The sequence below is a fragment of the Streptopelia decaocto genome (assembly GCF_964273445.1).
Source record: "Streptopelia decaocto genome assembly, chromosome: 7".
Taxonomy (NCBI): Eukaryota; Metazoa; Chordata; class Aves; order Columbiformes; family Columbidae; genus Streptopelia; species Streptopelia decaocto.
Window position 1 is genome coordinate 15,866,515 of NC_138661.1, and position 23,074 is coordinate 15,889,588.

The 23,074-nt window shown below is 43.7% G+C and overlaps 2 protein-coding genes and 2 long non-coding RNA genes across 6 annotated transcripts in view; 3 read left to right on the forward strand and 1 right to left on the reverse strand.

The window, feature by feature from the left end:
* Positions 1–735: 735 nt before the first annotated feature.
* Positions 736–6,657, reverse strand: GLRX5 (glutaredoxin 5). The gene is made up of 2 exons (XM_082057793.1): positions 6,321–6,657; positions 736–2,224 (listed from the first exon to the last, which is right to left on the reverse strand). The coding sequence occupies exons 1-2, from the start codon at positions 6,613–6,615 to the stop codon at positions 2,046–2,048; spliced, it is 474 nt and encodes a 157-aa protein (XP_081913919.1). The 5' UTR covers positions 6,616–6,657; the 3' UTR covers positions 736–2,045.
* A 323-nt stretch (positions 6,658–6,980) lies between these two features.
* On the forward strand, positions 6,981–10,441 carry LOC309442659. Its single transcript, XR_014184645.1, has 2 exons — positions 6,981–7,974; positions 9,368–10,441. It is a non-coding gene; the product is annotated as an uncharacterized lncRNA (long non-coding RNA).
* A 495-nt stretch (positions 10,442–10,936) lies between these two features.
* Positions 10,937–16,400, forward strand: LOC309442705. The gene is made up of 3 exons (XR_014184656.1): positions 10,937–11,173; positions 15,847–15,932; positions 16,076–16,400. It is a non-coding gene; the product is annotated as an uncharacterized lncRNA (long non-coding RNA).
* A 3,777-nt stretch (positions 16,401–20,177) lies between these two features.
* SYNE3 (spectrin repeat containing nuclear envelope family member 3) overlaps positions 20,178–23,074 on the forward strand; it is a 66,519-nt gene continuing 63,622 nt past the window's right edge. Inside the window, exon 1 of one of the 3 annotated variants that reach the window (XM_082057653.1) lies at positions 20,178–20,370. The gene's annotated coding sequence lies outside the window, so the exon portion shown is untranslated. The other 2 variants (XM_082057654.1, XM_082057655.1) reach the window with 2 other exon arrangements.

Genomic DNA, 23,074 nt, shown 5'->3' on the forward strand with positions numbered 1-23,074 from the left:
AAGTCATTTCATTTTCAAGTTACCTTACTATTTGCTCACTGTGTACATCCAATTCAATAGGCCTTTTGACATGAATAAGCAAAGACTTCTGAAATTCATTTATTTTTCTAAACATCATTCTACATTTAGAATGGCAAAAACTACTTGTGAAACATTAGACATAAGAAAGCCTATTTAATCTGGATTCAAAGAGAGACAGCACTGGCATGCTCAGCACTACCTAAAGCTTTGCATTTCGTGAATGCGATGTTGTCTGTGAACACAGAAATCTTGCACTTGTACCTACAGCTGAGTGCCTCCCGGAGTAACTCATATCCAGTGGTCATTCAGTCAACTCCACCAGTACTGGGCAGCTGTCATGAACAAGGGAGAACACAGAGAACATACACACTGGGTTTATTAATCCCAGTGATGCTGACTGCATTAAAACTATACAGTAAACTTACCATAACCAGCTTACCACTACCATATTCTGTGAAGAACGTACCAGTATAGTTTCTCCACTGGACAGCTTGCACAAGTGGACAGGAGAGATTTAGAACTGGAACTTACATCAAATCTCTCTTGCCTACAAGTTCCAGTCCTGACTTCCCCTTCCAGTGACCACTCATACTTCTTCCTTTCTCTAAAACACGTTTTCCATCCTGTGCAGTGGAAAACATTTTAGGTTTAAAATCAGTAGTATCAGTTTCATTAAAATAGTAATTTAAAATAAAGAGGAACTACTGTCAGCAATCAACATGAAATACAGTTTATTTCCAACCATTTGCCTAATTGACATGCAAACTGGTTTATAATAATAAAATTAAACTGCATTTAGAAACAGCTTGGTTAGCTTTTAACCTTAGCAGTACTGCTGTATAGCTGAAGCTCCACTGGTTAATATAATTTGTTATAATGTAGGGCAATGTGGTTAGATTTGTATTGAAGACTTCAGAGACTTTCCACAAAGAAATATTTATCTATTCAGTAGCCTCTCTGCTGCACTCACCTACACAGAATCGTAAAATTGTTTTGGTTGGAAAAGACCTTTAAGATTGAGTCCAACCATTAACCTACCACTGTCAAGTCTACCTCTAAACGATGTCCCTAAGAACCTCATCTACAGGAAACATTTAATCTGTTAATCCCATGTTTGAAAACCATATTCTTCACAGCAGCCAGGAGAAAATACTTGGAAATACAACAAATATAAAAGGATAACTTAGTAACTAGTAAATAATACACAATTACAGTAGTAACTGAAGTATTCTCCTGTACTATTTCAAGGTAGAATACTGAAGCCTAAAACAATTACCACATTTTAGCACTGACACAGAACTGCAATACACAAAGTATATGAGCAGGGAGGGAAAGCTGCTTTGCAAGAGGTAGAAAAGGTTTTATAATATCTTTAGGCACAAATCAGAATGTTATAAAGTAATAACGACCATTATACATTTATTTGTAAAAGTCTGTTTATTTTTACCCTTTGGAATAAAAGTATATTTCATGCACTCTCTTATAATCTTTTACTTCTAAATTGTTTGAAGATTATTTTTCTCCTACACCATATGTGATCACAGAAGTTTTACAGGCTCTCAGGAAGTCTTATCACCAGGAGTTATACAGCAAAACTGACGCACTCTTACTTAACACTTTTTGAAGAGGAGCAAGGGAATGCAAACACTGTTTGCACAGATTTGTGTAGCAAAGAACAGAGAAACACAAGCTCAAAATACATAAAGATATTATTAGCTCTTTTGGTTTACTCCCACCTCAATCAAGAAGCGAATGCTTTTTGAAGTGAACTTTTTTTTCCTTTAAACACAATTTCCACAAATGTATGCTTTACAGTGCAGTGGTTATACTCAAATTTTCACAATATCTGTAAATCAAAATACCAAGGTCACTACATTTACCATGAGCTAACAGACATTCACAAATAAATCTTAGTGTCAGTTCAAAAAGATGCCTTCTTTGAGCTAAAGTATGTAAGGCTTTACTGGTAACAAGTTCTTATTGAAGATTTGCTTTATTCTTCTCACAGCATCTTTTTTGCTCATTTACTTTTTGTCTTGGTCTTTTTCTGCATCCAGAAGCGCTGAACGGATTCCCAACTTCTTCAGCTCTTCTACAAGATCTCCATTCTGATGCATCTGGAGGAGTATGTCACAGCCACCAACAAATTCACCGTTGAGGTATACTTGTGGGATGGTTGGCCAGTTGGAGTAGTTCTTTATTCCTGCATAAGAAAAAAAAAATAAATTAAAAGTTTTCCCCACCCTCTCGAAATAGAATGGGTTTTTCAACAGAATGCATTGCTTCAGCCTGAGAGAACTACTTGTATTTTCACTTCTTTCCCATTGAGGCAAAAATATATCTATATAACAGAAGTGCTATCAGCAAAACTATGTTAAAGTTAGGTTTGGTTCTAATTCCAACTCAGAGACGTAGGTTGAAAGATATGGAGTTGGCTACTACACCAACTTCAAACGGGAACTGGAAAAAGGTAGTGTCTCTTTTCCCTCCCAGGAAACAAGCTAATATTTTTCAATCAATTAAAGAAATTAGAAGTCTTGAAAAAACATTGAGAACTGTTTACATTCAGTTACTCTTTATATTTCCCAAAGGGACATTTAAAATATTTTATGTTCTTACTGAATTCATACAGTTATACCTACTACTGCAATTTCAGTTGCAAGATATGTCCGCCCCTCTAGAAGACTTACGAATTTCAAATTGCTTTATCTTTCATTGCCAGACCTTACAGCCCACGGGAGGGGCAAAGGCTGAAGTCTCTTGTAAGTACACACTAAACAAAACAGAGCTCTAGTTGCAATTGTGAAGTACAGAATTGAAGTTTAAAACTATACTTCATAGAAGACAAACGTAGGAATATCCAAAAATATTTGGTGTAAATCAAATCTCGACTTGCACTTAAAGACATCATGAAAAAAACATAAAGAAGAATCATTAGAAGAAATTTGCCACTTCAAACAAATGGCTTCAAACAAAGCCATTATTTATGGAGCAGAGGAAATTTTTAAATTCTATGTCTGTGTGCTCTAATACCAAGTCCACCAGCATTTGCTTAGATACCAAGTTTTAAATTCAACATTTTAAAAATTTTTCAATACGCAAGGCCTGTTGGTTTTCTACCAAAGGCAGGAAGCTTTACAGCAAAATTAAGGCTATAAAAAACAGAGCGCCCATTCTCCTTGCAAGTCAACCCTCCAAACAAACAGGCACCAGCTTTAGCACAAGCTGCCAAAGTACTAACAGCAAATATTAGGCCTGAATAGGAGAAGACACAGGGGAATTTGCTTTCCCCTTCAAAAACATTTGAATGTCTAAAGACTGTAGAAGAAAAACCCAAAATATTTCAGAGAAAAAAATAACCATGTTAGCAAATTATGCTTACTTTACTGGAACTGAAAACTCTTTCTTTTTTAAAAACTATGCATAAGTGCATAAATATGCAACAGCATTACGATTTTAATGCATAAAATATGAAACAGAGCTAATAATTCCCCTTAGTCAAATACCAGTGTGTTTTTAAAATCCACTAAAATAATCTAGAGGAAAAAAAAAAAAAAAATCATTGTGACAAAGTGCTCCTAACTATGAAGCACAACATGAGCTAGATTTTTACTTAAGACTTCATGCAGGGACACCTAATGTTTCCAAAGTCTAAAACAGCAAGTTTAGCATATAAATCAAGGCCAAAAGGAATCCACAATCATATAACTTAATCTCCAGCAACACCACCTGTAACTTCTTCCTTAGTATCTCATTAAAACCTCTCTCAACTGTTTAGATACAATTCCAGAAATTATAAGCTTTGATGTCAGCTTGTGTTTAGCAGTACTTTTCTTAAACACTCCTTAACCTTTGAGCACTTGGAAGTGCTCAAACTGTCCTAAAAATCTTTTAACCCATAACAGTCGCAACGAAAAACTGAGTCCCAATATTAAAACATGCTTAAGGATAACCCTACTCAAAGGAGCCACTGCAGATTCAAAATAGGATTTGGTTTTGTTAGCATATTGTAATACTAACATGAATTGAGAACCAAGGGGTCTGCATAATAAACTTACTGCTAATAGGCATTCCAAGATAATATTTGCATCCATTTATTTTTTTACAGAAATATTTTCTTCAAGGACCCAACTCCCCATACATACAAGCACCAACAGTACTTTTAAGGATCTACTCAATTTCAGGTAAAAATAAGAATGCCATTGAGCTTAGCTGCTCGGTATGCTGCAGTCCATGTGTGGGACAAGGTGCTTTAAACAGCCTCGTGCCGGGGCTCAAACAGACCCCAAACTGCCCACCTCCTGACCCAGTAACCAGCTCCTGGCTTACCAGAGCAGTTACCAATGCTGTTCTGGTAGCGTTAAAGCAAGTCAGCCTGGTCTATGCCTGCTGTCCTCAGGATGTGCTTTTGGGATAAATCCTTCAGCAGCGCAGACACCACAAGGGGCCCCTTTTCCCCTGCACTTCAGAGGCTGCAGCTTCTCTTTAGAAGCAGTTTGCTTTGCAAATATCGCACTCCACAGATGAGGTTTGAAGTTTGACAGCTGAGCTAGCACACTTTGAGGTGACTGTGAAACCAGAACCACCACAACAGTTCAAACCACCACTTTTCCAGTATGTAATCCCAAGCTTCTCTGCCACCTTAGAGACCTAAACCAGCCTAATGCTGTCCATCAGCTGAGAGTAGGATCACTTATGGCAGATCCAACTCGGAGAAATGTGGATAACCGTGGAACCATCATGCAGGAGAGAGCGCTGAGGTCTCGTAAACTGGCTTTAATAGTGAAGTTTAGGTAAATCACATGAAGTAGCAGCAAATATTTAGTTTCACAGGCCTGAGCCCTTTTAGGTGAAAAGGCAAGGAGGTGAGTTGTTTTAGTTTTACAGCTAGACATATTTTAGCACAAAGCAAGTTTCAGCAGTTGAACTGTAACAAACTGAAAATAAGATGTTTCAACAGATACAGGAAAGAATCGAGTCACCACTTCAAACATGCCTGAACCAGCATCTCTGCAAACAGCCAGCCCCTACTACAAATGGTGTAAGTTTACATATATGCAAACATTTAAGTTCTCTGCATCTGAATACAAAGCTGGTGAGCAGCTCATTTATAGTAAGCTCCATGCAGATCAATCTTTAGCTAAATTGGAGCTATTAGATATTTTCACAGCTAAAGGTTTAGCACCCCCTCACTAACCCCACATGCATGCAGTACAGATTACATTCACAAGGGGCTTAGGAAAGCGTCACATGTTGCATATTAACTTTCTGGTACCTAAGGGCAGCTCTAGGAGACACAGAGGGCCTCAGGCGGCCCCCACTGACACACACTTGGCAACCTACAGAGCTACAGCTTCCAGCAGCACTGCCCTCTCCTCTGTTGGAGACTGCTGTCCGCAGAAGCAGCCACATACTGGCTTTTTAGGGTGCAGCAGGTAATACAGCTGAAGCAACAGGACAGCCTGCTGGCCTTGAAAGCAGCGCTGTATTGTTCCCCAGCTCTTCACATCAAGGCTCCAGCCCTGGTGCTGGCTCTGGCGCTCAGCTCTCAGTGCAACAAGCTAGTTCAACTCGCACCCTCACTGATCAGTGAAGAAGCTGAGCTGGCTCTCCATGCTGTCAGACAAATGCACAAGCTGGTGCATGGAAGAGAACAGAACAACTTCTTTAAGCACCAGAGAACCAGCATGACATTGTGCAAGTGTATGCTGTAACTGCAACCAGCCAAACAGTCTGGCTTAAACCACTTTCCATTTAAAGCTCAGGTAGCCAGAAGGGCAATAACCTCTTAGATCACCTAGCACAAGCCAGAGTTCAGGTGAAGGAAACAAGTGCTGTGCTCAGAGTCGCCCCATCAGCAGCACTGCATTCTACAGATAACTAAGACACCCTTGGACAAAGGTTACAGAAACCAAAGGGGGATGTGCAGGCAAAGCAACCCCAACAGCACATTTGTGACAGGCCTGGAATCCCACAGCCCCCAAGAACAGGATGTATCCTGCTCGCAGCGCAGACCAACCAGCCAGAAATCCCAAGCGAGCGAACGGAGCAAAGCGAGCGAGGCCAGTGCGAGGCGGGCGGCGACCCCGACCCCCGCAGCGCCACACACGCCGGAGCCTCCCGAGGGCCTGTCCCACGGGGACACTGGTCCCTGGGGCCTCTGCTCCGCCCGCAGCAGCGGCGTTCCGCGCAGGGAAGCCGGGACCGGCTCGGGCTGTATGCGAGCGCCGCTGCCGCGGGACGCGGCACCCAAAGGTGACCCGGGCAGCCGCCGCGCCCGGCCCCGGCCCGCTGCTGACCTTGGCGGAGGTCGGGGTCCTGCAGGACGTCGTGGGCACGGTAGTCCTCCACGCCGTGCAGGCGCAAGATCTGCACGACGGCGTTGCTAAAGCCGCAGAGCGGCTGCTCCGGGCTGCCCTTCATGAACACCACCACCGGGTGCTCCCGCACCAGCCGCTCCACCGCCTCCCGCGACCCCGAGCCGCCGCCCTCGGCGCCGCCGCTCTCGGAGGCCGCCTGGCTCAGGGCCCGCCCGGCCCGGCCCCGCGCGGCGGCGGCTCCCACGCGCCAGGCCGCGCACAGCAGCCCCCTCATGCTGCCCCGACCGCCCGCCCACACCCACTGCCGGGCCCCGCCGCGCTCCGCCGGCCCCGAACCAGCGCCAACCGCTTATTGGCGGAGAGCAGGAAAGGTCACGGGGAAGCGTCTCCTCTACGTAGGACTAACCACCCGCCAATCAACACCAACAGCCAGTAGCGTGAAGAAACAAGGAGTTTTGTCCCACCCCAGCAACCCTGAGGCTATCTTGCTTTCCTATTTGTGGAGGGCATTCCACCGCTGAAGCTACATTGGCAGAAGCTCCTATCAATCTAATATGATTTGGTTAATCCCCGCCCACTCCGCAGACGCGATTGATCAGGTTTCCCCGGTGTCGCTGTTTTGCTCGGGAAGCCCCGGGGAGGTGTGATTAGCGTATAGCTCTTTCCGGTTCCGGGTGATAGCCGGACTCGTGGCCGTGGGGCCTGGCGCGGCTGGGGATTCGCTGCTCCGCTGCGTCCCGGCCCCCCCGCCTCACCGCCGGCCCCGCGGGGCGGCCGGGCAAAGGCCGAGCGGCGCGGAGGGAAGAGAGGGCAGCGCGGCAGAGAGACCCGTGGGGCGGCCGTCGCTGTGCTCAGCTGCTCCCTTCGAGCTGGCGTGCGGCAGGGCCCGGGGGCTCCGCGGAGCCGATGTGTTCCGTGGTGGGACTGGGAATGGGGTTTGGGCTTTCTTCCCTGGCCTTTCGGTGGTACGGGCTGCGGTAGAGCCGGGAGTCAAGACGGCGTTTAACGGCTGGATGAAATCCCGGGAGAGGGGGGCGGGGCGGGGGGTACCGGGTACCGGATGCCTGGGCTGGGGGACGCGCGTACAAACGTGCGCGTCCTCGAAAGAGCAGCGGCAGCGAGTCGAGGCCTTGAGCCCCGACAGGCGGCGGCGGGGGTGTCCTGTGGGCAGTGCGGGGTGGGTCTGGCGCCCCGGTACCTTTGCCTGTGTCTAGTGGCCTCTTTGCGTTCACTTGCTCAGTTCTGGTTGCTTTTTAATGGGATGAAGCTGGCGGTTTATCCCACTGGGAAACCAGCACTTTGCGTGCTTTGCCTCAGTACTGGGAGAGGAGAGCTGGGTAACCGATAGCTTTGCACAGCTTGGCTTGTTGCTGGAACAGCTGGTGGAGGTGGCAGCTAGGTGGAGAGATGGGAGCAAGATTGGGGTGGCTGGTTGTTTTTGCAAAATGGTTTGTTCAGTTGGTGCTGGAAGACGTGCAGAACTGCCCAGCATCAGCCAGAGAAGCACTGAATTTAGAACCTGAAAACATCTGCATGTGCAGGCAACTTCATTTTAATTCCTGGGCAGATGTGGACGCTTTTCAAGAACTTGAAGCAGAATGTGGACATTTCCTACAGCAGCAAGGTCCATCCTGTAAGTAGAAGAAAGTGTTGAAAAGTTTTCCACTGTAATAAACCACAGTCTTTCACAAATGACAAATCAAAGTGTATTTCTGAGTATTAATTTACATTGCAGCTCTGGCATCTGGACTTATGGTATGTTAATGGTCACTTGTATTATTTGCATTTGTAAGGAAAAGAATTTTTTTCCACCCAATTCTGCTCATGTGAGAGCTTTACTAACAAGCCCAGCTTGTATTCTGTGTTCAGAAGACTGTTTTCTAGTTCTTGATTTTTATGGAATCCAGTTGATGCTTAAATGACAACTCATTTTTCACTTTCTATGAAACGACCTTCAGGCATTACCTTGTTGCTTTCTATTTAATTAGATCAAATTACAAAGGGAATTGTGGCAAACTTGCAGTTTCTCATCACATGGATAGCCATGAAGATTTTTAAAAGTGTTTGAAAATATATGTATGTATGAAGAAATACTGTTATGAATCTAAGGGCAAAGTTCATGTATTGTTGATGAACACTGCATTTCATGTGTCAGTATGTTTTGTTTTCAGCAGAACATCAGAAGACAGGCATGGTCATGCTGATCAAGACACAGAAAGGTTACTGCTTTCTGTGGTTTATATGTTGTGGTCAACATGGTACAAGGTTGTGCAATATGGAAAAAAAAAAAAAAAGGAAACAATTCCTGAACTTTATTCTAGTTATTTCTCCAAGGAGGTGATTAATAAAAAATAAAAAGTGAAATAAGAAAATCAAGCTGATGTCTAATAAACCTGTGTCAGGTTATGCTCCTTCTGGAATCATGTAACCACTGTTCAAGGTCCATCCTCTGTAGTCCAAGAGGTGCCCTTGGTTGTCAGTACTCTGGGCATACCAGGCTTGCAGAGAGAGCACCTGCGTGAGGAAGCCGAGGCATGCCTGGCCGAGTCACAGCAGCAACATGCGCAATATTCCTCTAACAGCCACAATTCTGTTGCCACGGAGATAATGACTTATCCCATGTCATTATTGATCTATCAACAGTAAGAGCAATTTTGCAGTCCGATATTGTTTAGCAAATAGAGTAACATCTGCTGAACACTAAAAAACTGCTATAAATGTTAAAAAGCTGACCTGTGATCTGTGTACTGGGATAAAGAAAAGTACCTGAATTTATAGTTACTGTCGTTTTGTGAAATTGGCCTGTGAGATAATATTAAGCTTAATAGAATTTTTGTAATAAAATATTGAGTATTGTCAAATGCTTTTGGATTATGAAATATGCAGTACCCTAATAGATAAACAGTTTCCCCTGCTGGAAAGACTTAGAACAATTAGGCCATGTACACTCTAGAAACAGAGAGGTAATTATTTGTTACCTGGTCCAGTCTTCCATCAGTCTAAGTGAAACTTCTTGTATTTTTCAGATAATGATTTAAATCACCTGTTCAGAAGAAATATTAATGGGACTCCCATAAGATTCCTGTCATTTTGCTGATGTTCCTGTTAGAAGACTTATTTTCACCTCATTTTGAAAATAGTAATAGAAGTGCTGATATTCAAACTGCTGGGCTTAAACCCCTACAGTTAGACACAAATTAGGTTACTTCCAGGCATTCTGCTGCTAAACAGAGTTACTAGTTATGAATTGGTGTTGAGGTTCCTAGATAGTGCATCTAAGTAGACATAATACTGTCAGCAAAAAGGTTTTTGTTTGTTTTTAAAAAGAAAAAGGAGAGGTCTAAATTAACTGGTGAGAAAGATGAGAAAAAAAGTCTCATTTTACCTTATCAGAACAGGACACCTCTTCGTGTCCAAGTCAGATATCTGTGTCTCTTTCTGACTAGTGATAGTGCCTGGAAGTGAAGTCTTTTATTGTGCCTTAACAATTGTGCTCTACTTGGGCAGTTTTATTGTCTCTTTAAGCATTTTAGTGCGATGGCATGAGCTCCAGCTGTTCTGCATGCCAGGTAAATAATTTCAGCACACCATCCACATCTGGCAGCACCAACATATCCTCAGTTTTGAAAGCATTAAGAATGCTTAAAATGCACCTACAGTTCTGGACTGCACAGTTAAAATTTGTGTGGGGTGCCTGAATTGTGAATGCTGAAGAAACATCTGTGAAAAGCTCCTGTGTATTTTGAAGATATGCTACTTTGAAAAAGTTGTGAAAGAAGCAGCAGAAATGTACAAGTGCTATGGGGGTTTTACCGGGATAGGAACTCTGGTCCCATGGGACACCAAGATTTTTGGATCTAACCCAGAGACGTATTAGCCAGTTTGTTTCTGAACCAGATGGGTAACAAAGCAGTACGAGAGATTTCTCCAAGTAAAAATTAAAGAGTTTTGCACCCATCAGTGAATTTATAAAGGAGATGGAATTGATGTGGAGAATCTTAATGATGAGATTTTTTTGTAAATCTTATCTATTATAAGATTATCTATATTTATAAACTTGGAACTACAATATTTCAATAAAGATTTTATTTATTTCATCATGCAGCCTTTAGCGTTTCATTTTTTTCTATGAAAGTGTGTGCACATTTTAATACGTTTAAGTTCTTGTAACATTCTTTGGAAAAGGAACTATAGTCTAGCTAATGCTGTGACTCTAAATCACGTGAATTGCTGTTGCTTAATCTTTGCTCGACAAATCTGTATTAATGTAATTCTAGGGCTCCTGGAAGCTTTTTGTTAAAATGTTATTGCCAGTGTTATCAATGTGTTTTTGTTTGTTTGTTTGTTTTTTTAATTGGAGATAGTATAAACAGGCTCTCGTTACTGTAAAAATGTTAAGGGTAATTCTCAGTTATACACCACGTGCTCGTGCAAGTGCAGAAGTGATATGTTAGAGTGGGGGTGAAGAAAAGCTTGAGTAACTTGACTAAAATTAATCATTGCAGTCCATGATATTTCTTTTAAAAATATGTTCCTAGTCCCACTATTATATAAAATGTTGTGCAGAATAAAATAACGTGCATCTCACTTGCTTACATTTTTTTGTATAGATTGAAACTTTCAGGTTTATATGCCAATTGGAGTAAAGTTTCTCATGGGAGTTGTGCAACGGTTTATGCTCTGCTACAGAGAACTGGAATTTGGATGAGGCAGATGTGAAGTGCGATGCCTCTGAGAAGACAGCTGTGGTGTGGAATTTGACGGCTTGAAGCTTTGCTGAGAACTGACCTTCGACAGGAATGTGCATGGAAATCTGCTCATCTTCGGCTATGGTATGAGGTTCTGCAAACTCTTGTTTGTATATGTACAAACTAAATTGTGCTAAAAGTTTGTTGCTTTTTTTCCCCACTGTGTGATATTGTTCTTGTATTTCTGAATTTTTGTGGGCGGGCTAGAGGCTGGTTTTGTACTGAAAGCAAGGAGAGGGTATACAAAGGTGTGGGAAGCTGCGACTCAGGAACCGTATGCCTCATCTGATGCAGATAGCTATGCTGGTTGCTCCTGGAGAGGGATGGGACAGTGTCTCCATTCCAAGCCCATGCCAGTCCTTGTCTCCATTCAGAGTGGGGAGATTCTCGCACCAGATGTGCAACCTAATGAGAAACACTGCAGTATGGAGGGGAGAAGAATTGGAGTGACTAGGAACATGGGTAAAGCTGTAGCAACTAGGTCTGGTGATAGAGCAGAAACTGGGAGGGTAGTGCTGGGTAAAATGAAGAACAGAGGCGTTCTGGGTAACTTACGTAGGGTCACTCCCTGCATAAGTTAGCAGAGTTGCATTCTGATCCAAGATGGTTTGTGGAAGGATCAATGTGAACTTGTTTTTGTTGATGTTTTGTTTATGACCTCAAGTTGCACCAGGGAAGGTTCAGATTGGATGTTAGGAAAAATTTCTTCACAGAAAGGGTTGTGAGGCATTGGAACAGGCTGCCCAAGGAAGTGGTTGAGTCACCAGCCCCGGAGGTGTTTAAAAGGCTTATAGAAGAGCGGTTTAGGGACATGGTTTAGTGCTAGAGTTGGGTTATGGTTGGACTCGATCCTGAGGGTCTCTTCCAACCAAAATTATTCTACGATTGTCTTCTAAGGAAATAAGCATATTAAAGGAATATTCTTTAAGTTGCAAAGTCAGCTACTCAAGAAATGTTAGATTTAGGCTGGAAAACTTTTAAAAACATGTATGGGAGGTCAAACCAAGATTTTCATTGTGACATGATGTCTTTTTCCATAGCAACCCTGCATATTTAATACTAGGCATTGGTTTTCTTGTTGTGCCCTGAGGTTCAAAGAAAGGAAGGTTGCTTGCAGAAGGACAATATCAAAGCCTTTAGTACACCCTCCTTAGATGGATGATATTTCAATCTCTACTATGGAGGGAAACCTGGAAAACTGTTTAAAGCCCAGCCCTCATCAATGCTCGCTGGTGGTGTTTGAGTGTTCATGCTGTTATAGTTTGGAGGCTGACTTGGAAAAGTCAGTTGGAATTAGAATCAATAAAGCAGAGAGCATGTGAAGGTGGAAAATACAAAGTACTGCTAAAACTATTGTGAAAAGTATCTTAAACTGTATTTCTGAAATCAATGGTTTATTTGAACTTGTGGTGGTTTAGATCCCTGTCTGCTAACCACAGATATTGATGTTGCAGGTAAATCGTGAGCTCCTGTATGTTAAGCTCTCTGAAAAAGTGTCCATGAATGTGGTAGGAATATTTTGAATCACTTGGTTTTCAGAGCAGTTTATCTAATGTGAAGAAAATTATTAATAGACCCAAAGTACTAACCAAATCTTCGGATGCGAGAGGAAGATTGTGTGTTGGCATACTTGGCATTTGTAATATATGAACTAAAAGCTCCAGAACAGGCTCAAAAGTATCTCTTGCCGGAGGTAAAAACACAAATTCTAAGAGGGGTGGCCAGAAACTTGACTTTTTAGTTCTCTACATTTTGTTTATTTAAACAAACAACAACAAAAGCACAACCACTTGTAAACCTAGAAATATCAATATAAAGATGAGGGAAGTTTGAGGGGGGGGTTATATATTCGGAAGGATTTTTTCTTTCCTTTTTTGAAGTATAAAAACCTGTATTTCTTGAAAATTTGACTGTTTCAAGAACAGGTGAACTATTTGAGAGAGCACTGCCAAATGCTTCATATAGATGCTGTGATTGTCTTGATTTTGACTGTTCACAAGCAGTGCTTTTAATGCTCGTTGCCACATGACAATGCAGGTTGGTTTGGTGGTGGTTACTAACCATGTACTTTCAGAGGGCAAGCAGTTCTTTCACAGAATAAGCTGCTGCTCCACAGATACAAGGATATGCACCTTTCCTGAATTTGCATTAAAGCAATTGCATGGCAGATCCCTCTAATTTTAATGCTGCTCACCTTTAATATAATTTATTGCAATTCAGTGATTGAGGTTGCAATGCTGCTGTGCTCTGAGCTCTTCCTCTGAGCTTCCTTGTAGTCCTCCTCCCTTGCTGATGTCCATGGCAGCTGCGATTGCTCAGCAGCCTCCATGGGCTGTACTGTACTTGTACTGTAGTGTGTGCCATCTAATTGTAGCACTCGCGCTTGCACAAAGGCCTGTTTTATAACCGGTTGGTTTCACTTAAAAAAAAAAAAAAAAAAAAAAAAAAAAAAAAAAAAAAAAGAAAGAAAAAGGCATTTGGCCCTCTGAGCAGAAGCCTGGGAAAAAGCTCTGAGCTTTAGAACAATCACTTTTCTTGTGCCAGTGGGGTGCAGATCACTGAATCATCCTTCAGCTCCCTTCCCCATCAGCAGCCCTTCTGGTCTTTGTCCAGAGATGTGTTCAGATACTAGATCTCAGTTGCTGCCAGTCCTGGGAGGCAGGAGGAGACAAAGGTACGTCCCGGCAGCTGCTCTGTGTCACTGTACCTCAGTTTGAGATGCTTGATCGGAGGAAATTGATCTGGGCTCTGTTGTAGTTTCATGCTGGACTGCTGTCGTGAAAGAGTTACAGTTCACGTGCCATGAAAGGAGGAAAATAAAACTGAAGACTTCTCCTAGGACTATAGTCTTTTAAACACTGGCATACAAGATTTGTTTTGCATAGCATGTGTTTCTCATCCCTTAAAAGGCTAGATGCAAACAAAAATTGCTTTACAAAGCTGACCTATCTAGAAGCAGGGAGGCTAGTACTGATGGTAGTGTAGTTCCAGAAGACCAAGGCTCTGGGAAATCAGAATAGCAAAACTGCATTTGTGGTGTGAAAGGAAGCCAGGAGAGCCACATGTAGTCACATGCCATTAATCGTAGAAAGTTTATGTATTGTTATATTTCAACAGTTGTCTTTGCTATCTATCCAGAAGACTCCAGAGAATATCTTTTTTAAGCCAGCTTCTGGCTTCTTCTGTAACTTTAAAAAAAAAATGTAAAAGTATGTGGAGAAGAGTAAGGAAAAACCCAATCTACTGGAGTTGGACACAGGAGATGTCTTCAGATCCGGATTTTCAGTGGGCCTTTGCCTCCCCTGACTTGTTTCCTGCTGATCTCAGTGGGGACACTGCTGTGAGTTACCACAGTTAGCACTGCAAACTCCTAAATGTATAACCTTCCATTTTGCTGCTGCTCCCTCCACACTTTCAAAATGTAGAAGTCAACATAACCCTTTCCTCATCCACTTTCTGGCATAATTAGGTTGTTGCTGCTCCAGACCATCTAGGCTTTTGTTCCTAGGTGTATTCAGACTCCTTAGCAGACTGTGCCTGCCTGCAGTTGGAGGTCTCTGGGTGCTGCTGCAATACAGTCAGTAAACCTTTTTTTGGTCCCCAGAGAGTTCACAGCATAAATCAATAATTGCTTAAAATCTGAGGCTTATTCAGTTGCTGTATTAAAAATATTTAAAATACCAATTATACGTAGGATTATTCATAAACTTAATTAATTTTCATAGATTTATTTTAGAAAAAAAGTGGATTGGGTGTTTTGTTGTGTTTTGGCTTTTTTTTTTTTCCTATTTCAAGAGAGTATAAAACACATGCAAAACAGATAACATCTTTCATTTCAAAATGCTGGGAGACATTGGACTTGTCTTTATTCCTACACCAGTTTACCATGGATGCCAAGTCTATGGTCTTTAATTCACTTCAATATTAATTAATCAAATTCTCACAGTTGAATAACATGAAGATGTACAGGTAAGAAATGGCTTCTGGTTTTAATCTGTCAGCTGTAATGAATTTGAGCTTTAGACTGTCTTTCCGTCATTGGTAGGCTTGCATGGGATTCACAAGTGGTTTGTGCTCTCCAACAGCGCTCCAAACCACACAAGCCTCAGCAGTCCCACTGTCTCCTCTCATCTGGAGAGGAGACATGTCATATGTCATATGAGGAAGCCTCTTTATTTCTATTCACAAGTGGAGAAAGAATTATCTCCCCTCCGTCACCTCTTTTCTCACTTTCCTTCAGTTTGCAGCCTTCTTGTATTTCCGTGTTAACTTATCTTCCTAACTTAAATAGACCAATGAGGACTGTAAAGACACTTGGGAAAACAGCTATGCAGAATAGTGCACTTTAAAATATACTAAGAAGCAAGTAGTTGAAAGTGGGGGAGATTTATCAAAGAAATGAAGTAAATGTTATTTTTTTCTAGTTAGTTTCTAACTTGTCTATATTTTGCATTTCCCATACAGCTGCTAACCTTGCTGATGCCTAAATATTACAGACAATTTGCATTAAAAACCCCTCAAGTCATCCCAGGGAATGAGGGGCACAGAGAGCAAATGGTGTGGGACTTCATAGCCTGTGAGTGAAAATGCTCCCTGGGGCAAGGAGAGTCATGGCCTGGGGTTCTGCTCCTGCCCCATCTGTGCCTCTGACTTGGTCTGTGTTCAGCTGTTCTCTGGTTCACACTTTTGCTTGAAGAGTATTTTTTAAAACAAAATAATTATATTGGTACTCACAGACTTATTTTTTTTCTATACAGAAGCAGTGTAATAAAAGCATCCTTTTAATAAAGGAAATACAAAGACTATACTACTGCTGATGCATCAGGAAAACTGCACCAATGTAGTTAAGTATACAGCAATCTTTCCTATTGTTTTTCTGTTTACTTAAGTGATATTGTCTCCAAAGTTTGAGTGTGCTCCCTTTATCAGTTTTTAACACCCCAAAATGTATTGTTTGGGGCACTGAGTGTTTCTTCTTATATTTAGGGAGAAAAGAAGAGCTTTCTGAGTGCTTTCAGACTGTTCAAGATGTGTAGGCACCAGAGTGAAAACAACCAGAGCAGATCCTGTGAGAACCTACTAAGAAAATAGGCAGAAGAAAAAATGATGCTCAGGAGAGTTGCTGCTTTGCTCTTGAGATAAAAATTGTTTGATATCAATATGGAAGTTGAATGTTACTTACAAATGTTTTGATAGTGCTGGAGGACTCCAGTATCATCAGTGACAACTGTTCCTTTAGAGCATATGTTCCAAATTACATGGTGTGATTCAAGCAAGTGGTGTTTGCATGACAAATCCTGATGTCTAGTGTGTGTGGTGCAAAACAGTCTGTTTTGCTCATAAATAAATGGAACAGTGTCTCAGCTGGTTTATTCTGGCTTAACTCTCCTTGAATTCAGCAGACTTGTGTCAGTTTTTGTCTGCTAACCTTGGTCCTACATTCTTTTCGCTCTTAGGCTTGCTTCTGCCCATTGCAGAAGCTGCAGAGATCTGAGGCTTCTTTGGCAGTATCTTGCACCTCATGAAAAACATCAAACAAAGTTTCTCTGTTCCTAATTGCATATGTTTAATACAGTTCTGGGAGTGATATTTGGAGTAGTAAGTCCAGGTTTAAATATCTTATGCGCTGAAAGCTGCTCTTCTCAGAAGGATATACATGTGCAAAGGGCTTGGTTTACAACAGTTAATTTAATGGTTGTTATTAACACTTTCTGTATTTAGCATTTTGCAAACTCCATTTGACTGCAGTCTTCTGTGATAGTTGATAACTTCCAGTCAGAGATGAAATCCCAAATTTAAAAGTTAATGCATAAGGGGTACTAAGCATCACACTTCTGTTTACATGGAAGCATACTGGCACCAAAAAAAAAAATCCATTCATTTGGAGTCTGTCTTGTAGAATCTGTGCTTAAATGTCAGGTGTCCTTGGAGAGTTAAAATATCCATGTCTGTATGAGGTGGAACTCAAGTGGATAGTAAATGCTTAATTATGGGAGAACATTTGGGCCAGAGGTGTCAGAACTGATGCTGTAGCAGAGGGTCCCACTTCCCTGCAGAGGCAGTCGGTCTGCACCTGGGATGTGGAGCCTAATTAGACAAACAGTAAATTACAAAATATGCAGCAGGGAGAATGTGAAATACCAAGTTAAGTCTGGATGCTCTCTGCATGAATACAGGGCAGGAAGTTCACCTGTTTTGCTGACGGGATCTTTACCCTAGTGGTCCTGAAGATACGCTGTGTGGTCATTAGCATGTAGAGTTGATGACTCTTCATTCCTCACGTACTGAGGAGAGAGTTCTCCTGTAGCAGATCCTACCACTATCCACAGAAACTTTCTGTCAAGCAATATGCAACTTCTAGTAGATATAAAACAACACCACCACAAAGGACAAGCCCCAGTGTTGAAACCTGTCATGCCAAAGACGTATGTCACTGGTATGCTGCACATAAATGTCACTCTGTCAACAAATGCTGTTCCTCCCACTCCAAGACTGCCATGTGACTCATTATTTGAATAACAATTTTACATTGCTGTACCCAAGCAAACATAAAGGGAAACATCTTAATATCTTGTGCTATACTTGTCATTGGTTGCGAGCATGAGTAAGTGGGTGTGTTACACTAGTAAGAGAGAGCAGCTGCCCTGCAGCATTTTAAGTGCTTCTCTGTTGCCCTGAAGATGTCGTGCAGGTCCTCCTGTTTGCTACTCGGCTCTTCACAGGAAGTGTCTGAAAATGCTGTATATTCACTGACAAGTACTTGTGGTTTGGTTTAGAGGCTGAGCTGACTGCTTCTAAAAATATACTCCTTTCTTCCAGGGGAAGAGAGCTGGAGCTGCTGCTTTTCAGCAGCTCATCCACCCCTCCACACTGCTTACAGCCACTCTAACATCTCCGTTGTTGTTTACGTGTGGTGTGTGGGCAGCTTTGTATTGTTCAGGTAAAGCACTGAATGCTCATTTGCTTAATGTCTGCTGTTTGCCTGTTTGGTTTTTCTAACTCAGCATGTACAAAGCTGTTTGAGGTAGTAAAACCAGAGCCATGAAACCCTCCATGCAGGGAAATGCAGAAAGGAACTTCATGCAAGCAATTTTTAGATACAGTGATGCACTGTACAACACCAGCACGCTTTCTGAATAAAAGGGGCTGTTTTTATTTTGGGTTTAAAAGATCTAGGTATACAAAGTAATTTCCTAGAGGGTCGTTTCATAAGGAGTTAATTGCTGCCAGCGTCACTCACTGTCACGAATGAGGCAGTTTTCCCAATGCAAATTCACAGATAAGATTGTATGTTCTTTATCATTTACCTAGCCTGGACACATTCCTTTGGAGTTCAACCCCTTTGGGTTGTATCCAGTTCATCACACTATTCTGGAGGTCACTAAGAGGTAAACAGCTATTAATTACTGTGGTGCAAGAGCAGTTCCATAGGCATAGATTCAATTTTACACACTGGTAATATTAAATTTTACCACAAGTAAACAGTCTGTCAAAAACACGCTAGTGAATAAATCAGATTTTTCCAAGTTAGATGATAGGCTTGTCCACAAAGAGGGAGATCATTGCATTCAGTTTTCCTTTCAGTGACAACTTAAAAGGTCATAGTCACCCCAAATTGTGCCACTACAGGACCCACCATGGGCATTTGGAGCTTCAAGGTTAGACCCAGTTATGAAAGTACACTCCTCACCATTAAGTTCCGACAAAATTACCATTTACCTTTTCTACTGCTGGTGAGGGATGATGATTCCTGATGGTTTGAGAGCAATTTAAACACAGAGCTATTCCAAATAAGGCCGTGTTGGCACATGGATGGCAGATAACCCTGAATTACCTGGCTGTGGGCAGAAGTGAGCCTGAAAAGGCTCCCCTGGCTGATACAGACAGATAAGACCATCACAGTGGGCCAGCCTACCCCAACCAGCACTAGAGGGTAGAGAGCTGTGGTCCCCAGCCTTTCTCAGACTCCCGGAGCTCGTTCTTTCATCAATTTTGAAGTACATATATCGAGGCACTCGGCTGCAGTACGGTTATGCACAGTCAGAAACTTTTCTCGCAAACGGCCTGTTTTTCTGCTCGTTAGGCAGATGAACCACACAAGCTCCCAGCAGCAGAGGGCAGCAATATAACCTCTACGGAAGAGTACGTGTTTGTGTCTATGAAATACAAACTTCTTCATGTGCTCATTCAGTTTGTTCACATTATAGTATTGTTCAAATATGAACAAGCTGTTCATTCTTTCATCCCTCCCTGTGGCTCAACACACTGGCTTTCATGTTATTATAACTTCTGATGCTGCAGATGGAGCATAAGGTGTTGATGACTGGCTTCTCTCACTGGGCCACAGAACCAACACTGTGGCTGGCAACACACCACCACTGCTGCCCCTTTTGCTTCTGATTTTTCCAGAAGAACCTGAGTGTCCACTGCAGACTTTTTGCTTGGACAGGTTACAAAGGAAAGAATCCCCCAAATCAGATTACAGTAGAAACAGGTTTTGTTTCCTAAGTTCTTGCTTTATTTTTTTACTCCCTCCTCAAATATATGTTACAATACTCCATGCATCCAAGTGAGTTGCTGTACATACTATAACCGTGATGGGCTGGGGTTGTTTCACTCACGTACAACTGCTGAAATGTAGGCTGCCTTCTCACTAGCTGGGCGTTCAGAAGGAACGCTAAGAAACGTGCCCACAGGTTGCCATGGATCGCTGGGGCTACCAGCACCTGTAAAGATGGTCTGTAGTTTGTTCCAGGGTGTTTGTCCCCCTGGTGTTTGTTGACCCTCACAGCTCCAAGTTCCCCAAAACGCGATACTGCGAGAAACTCAGCTTTTTCTCTTCCAGAGCATTTTACTCTGCTAAAAATAGCAGTGCCGCGGCTCACCTGCTGCCCGTGGCCACGGCCGCCCGCCTGCCACCGCGCAGGGACAGGCTGCAGCGCGCCGGGCCCCCGGCCCGGGATCGCCGGGCAGGGCCGGTACCTGCCGGGCCGCCCGTCCCCGCTGGGGCTCCTGTGCCGGCGGCTCCCGCGGGGCGGGACGGCGGCGCCGGCCGCGGCCCGACTTACATAACGCCGCCCGCCGGGCCGGGCCGCAGCGGCGGGGGCGGGTCCTCCGCGCCGCTCCGTGCAGCTCCCGCAGCGGCGGGGCCGGTGGCGGGTGGCCCCGCCGAGGGTGGGTGAGCGCCCGAGCGAGTGAGCGGCGGTAGCGCGGAGGAGAAAGCGGCACCGCGGCCCCTTTGGGCTGCCCTTGCGGGAACAGCGGCGGCGGGTGCCGCGGCGGTGAGTGGGGCGCCGGCCCGCAGGAAGGAACCTGCGACGCTGCCGGGGACGCTGCTCGGGGCTTCTTGCTGGTGCTCCGGGAGCTGCGGGCGGGGGGTGATGGAATAACAGTGAGGCGGCGGCGCCCTGGGGCTGCGGCGTCCCGTCCCGCCGGGGAGGGAAGGCTCAGCTCAGCTCGGCTCGGCTCGGCTCACTGACAGCCCGCCCGGCGCCCGGACCCGCCTCCTGTTGCTCGGCGCTGCCCCCCGGCCGTTCGGTCTCTGCGACCGGCGCGGGGCGAAACGCCGCCAAGACAGCGGCCGCTCGGCCCCGCCTGGCAGCCGCCGCGCCTCGGCTCGTCCCCAGAACTGGCCCCGGTGCGTCCCCCGAGCCTCGGCTCGTCCTCCGAGCTGGTCCCAGGGCGTCCCCGCCGCGCAGGTTGGTGGTGTCGCCGCACGGTATAACGGTTGCGACGGGTGCGGCCGGAGCCGCGGAGCAGGAGCGGAGGCAGAGGGCTTGTCCTTGCCGGGGGGGCTCCCCGGGCACTACGAGCGCTCCCGCTGTACTACTGATATGAATAATAACGTAGCTGCAGTAATTGCAACGTACCTCGCTAAATAATGTAAGCTAAACGGGTAAAACCTATTATTTCTTTTTGAAAAATCGCATCTGTGAATGAGTGCCAGACTGGTGGAAACGTTCAACTGCATTCTGCAACTTTTCCTTCCCAGGTGTCGGGCTCTTGCCAGAGCCGGTGCTCAGTGTTACTGTCAAATTTCTTCATCTCTCGGTCCCCACTGTCAGGACTCTGCTGCAGTTTTCAAGCTCCTTGTTTCTGTTCGCCTTACCCAGCTTCTCTCCCCTTCAAATCTCTTAAATATATCTTAGCTCGGCTCTGAGTCGCCTTAGGCAGGTCTGACCTTGTCTCCCTTTTTCTTCCTAAACAGTTAGAAAGGTTTCCCAATTTTTATATGATAAGAGCTACTACCCCCCTTTTTAGATTCTGTGTGACTTCTGTAAGTAAACACCGCCCACCCCAATGTGTAGTAAGGCTTCAGTTTCTCATGTGCTTGTTTCTGACAGCTCTTTTATTCCTAAATCCTTACTGGTTTGACCTACATGAATTTAGTTCGTTGTCCAGTTAAACTGTCTTACTACAAATAACTCAAATAGGTTAACTTAATGAAATCTGCAGGAATTATGGATGTATGTGATGATTTATTGTAAAAATTATGGTTGCAAGACACTGCTTTCTTTTGTAAATTCATCAGACCAGGTTGCTTGCCTTCTCCTTTGCCTCAAATCTAAGCCTGGCTATCTTAAACCATGAATGAAAAATAGTATCACAGTGCTACTCTTACCAGCTCCTTGCTGATACTTCTGGATGTTACTTTTAAGCTCTTGGCACGCTGCATGCATGCCATTTGAAATCTTTGCACACAGTGGTTGTTTTCTGGGGAAAGAACTTAAAAAATGCTACAGAACTTTAAAAGATGATTGGTTGCCTTCAAGTGTTTTACTTGTTTTTCTAGAAGTGTCTCAAATCTGTGGGTTGTTGAAATGCACATCAGCTTGGCATGGTCTCCCTGGTTGCTTAGTGTGTGACAGTTGGATATCAAGGAAATGTAACTCGCTGCAATCGGTCCCGTGGCGACTTCTGTTTCAATGAGAAACAAACATATTTTAATGAGTCACAGGACATTGTTCACTACAAACTGGCTGTCAGGAAGTGGAGTCTGACAAAGCTGAGAGACTTTCCCCCCTACACCCTGTGCTGTTTTCACGTTCTTCATGAATCATCAGATCCAGAGTCCTCTCAAATTCCCAGTGAAGGCAGAATTACCCACCATTCAGGGTGTGGTACTGTGATGTTTGCTTCTCTTCTTGTATTCCTTCTTCTGATAGTTCCAGTTGCTTCCTTCAGCTGTGTATTTCGCTGCCCCTCCTTTCCCTCCCATCCTGGTCAAAACTTCTACTTTTTACTAGTGTAAACCATTTACTGTGCCCCTCCAGTTATCTGTGGCTCCCAAGTCATCATGAAAACCTCTGTGTACACTTGTGGATGCTCAGCCTCACCCACATGATTTGAAGAGCAATGCCACTGCCCAAGGGGGTGCTCCAAACCTAGCACCTGCATCACAGCTTCAGAAAGATAACTACCCTTCAGCTCTTAGCATAGCTTCTGTTGGAAACCAGGTTTATGCTGCACTTTAAAATGTGTGTGCACGTGCATCTTGGTATTTGTCCTTTACATAATATTTTATTTCCATTTTCCAGTTTCAACCAAGTATGGCATAAGAAGAACAGCTCCAAGGTAATTAAGTTCTTGCAGATTGTGTAGAAACAGACCAACAGGGAAAAGCAAGTCTAAAGTTAGACACTTGACAATTATATCCTGTTTTTAGCTTAGGGACTGAGTGATACCTTCATATGTGACTGCCTCCATTTGGCAGCAAGATATTCAGTGTAAGGGAAAAAGGAGGAAAGGAGAAGGATTTTCTAGGTGAATGCCCCTGGACTGGCATCTCCCTAAAAACTTCAAAGAAGATAAATAACTCTGATTTAATACATCACACTTTGAACATGGAAAGAGAAAATCTTAGTACAGTTCAGTGTAAACATTTAGCCAACCAAGGAACACAGTTCTGTAGGAGATCTGGTTTCCTGAGTTGTGCTGGTCACAAAGCTCTTTGTTTTTACTTTGCTGCATCTTCAGGGCACAGTT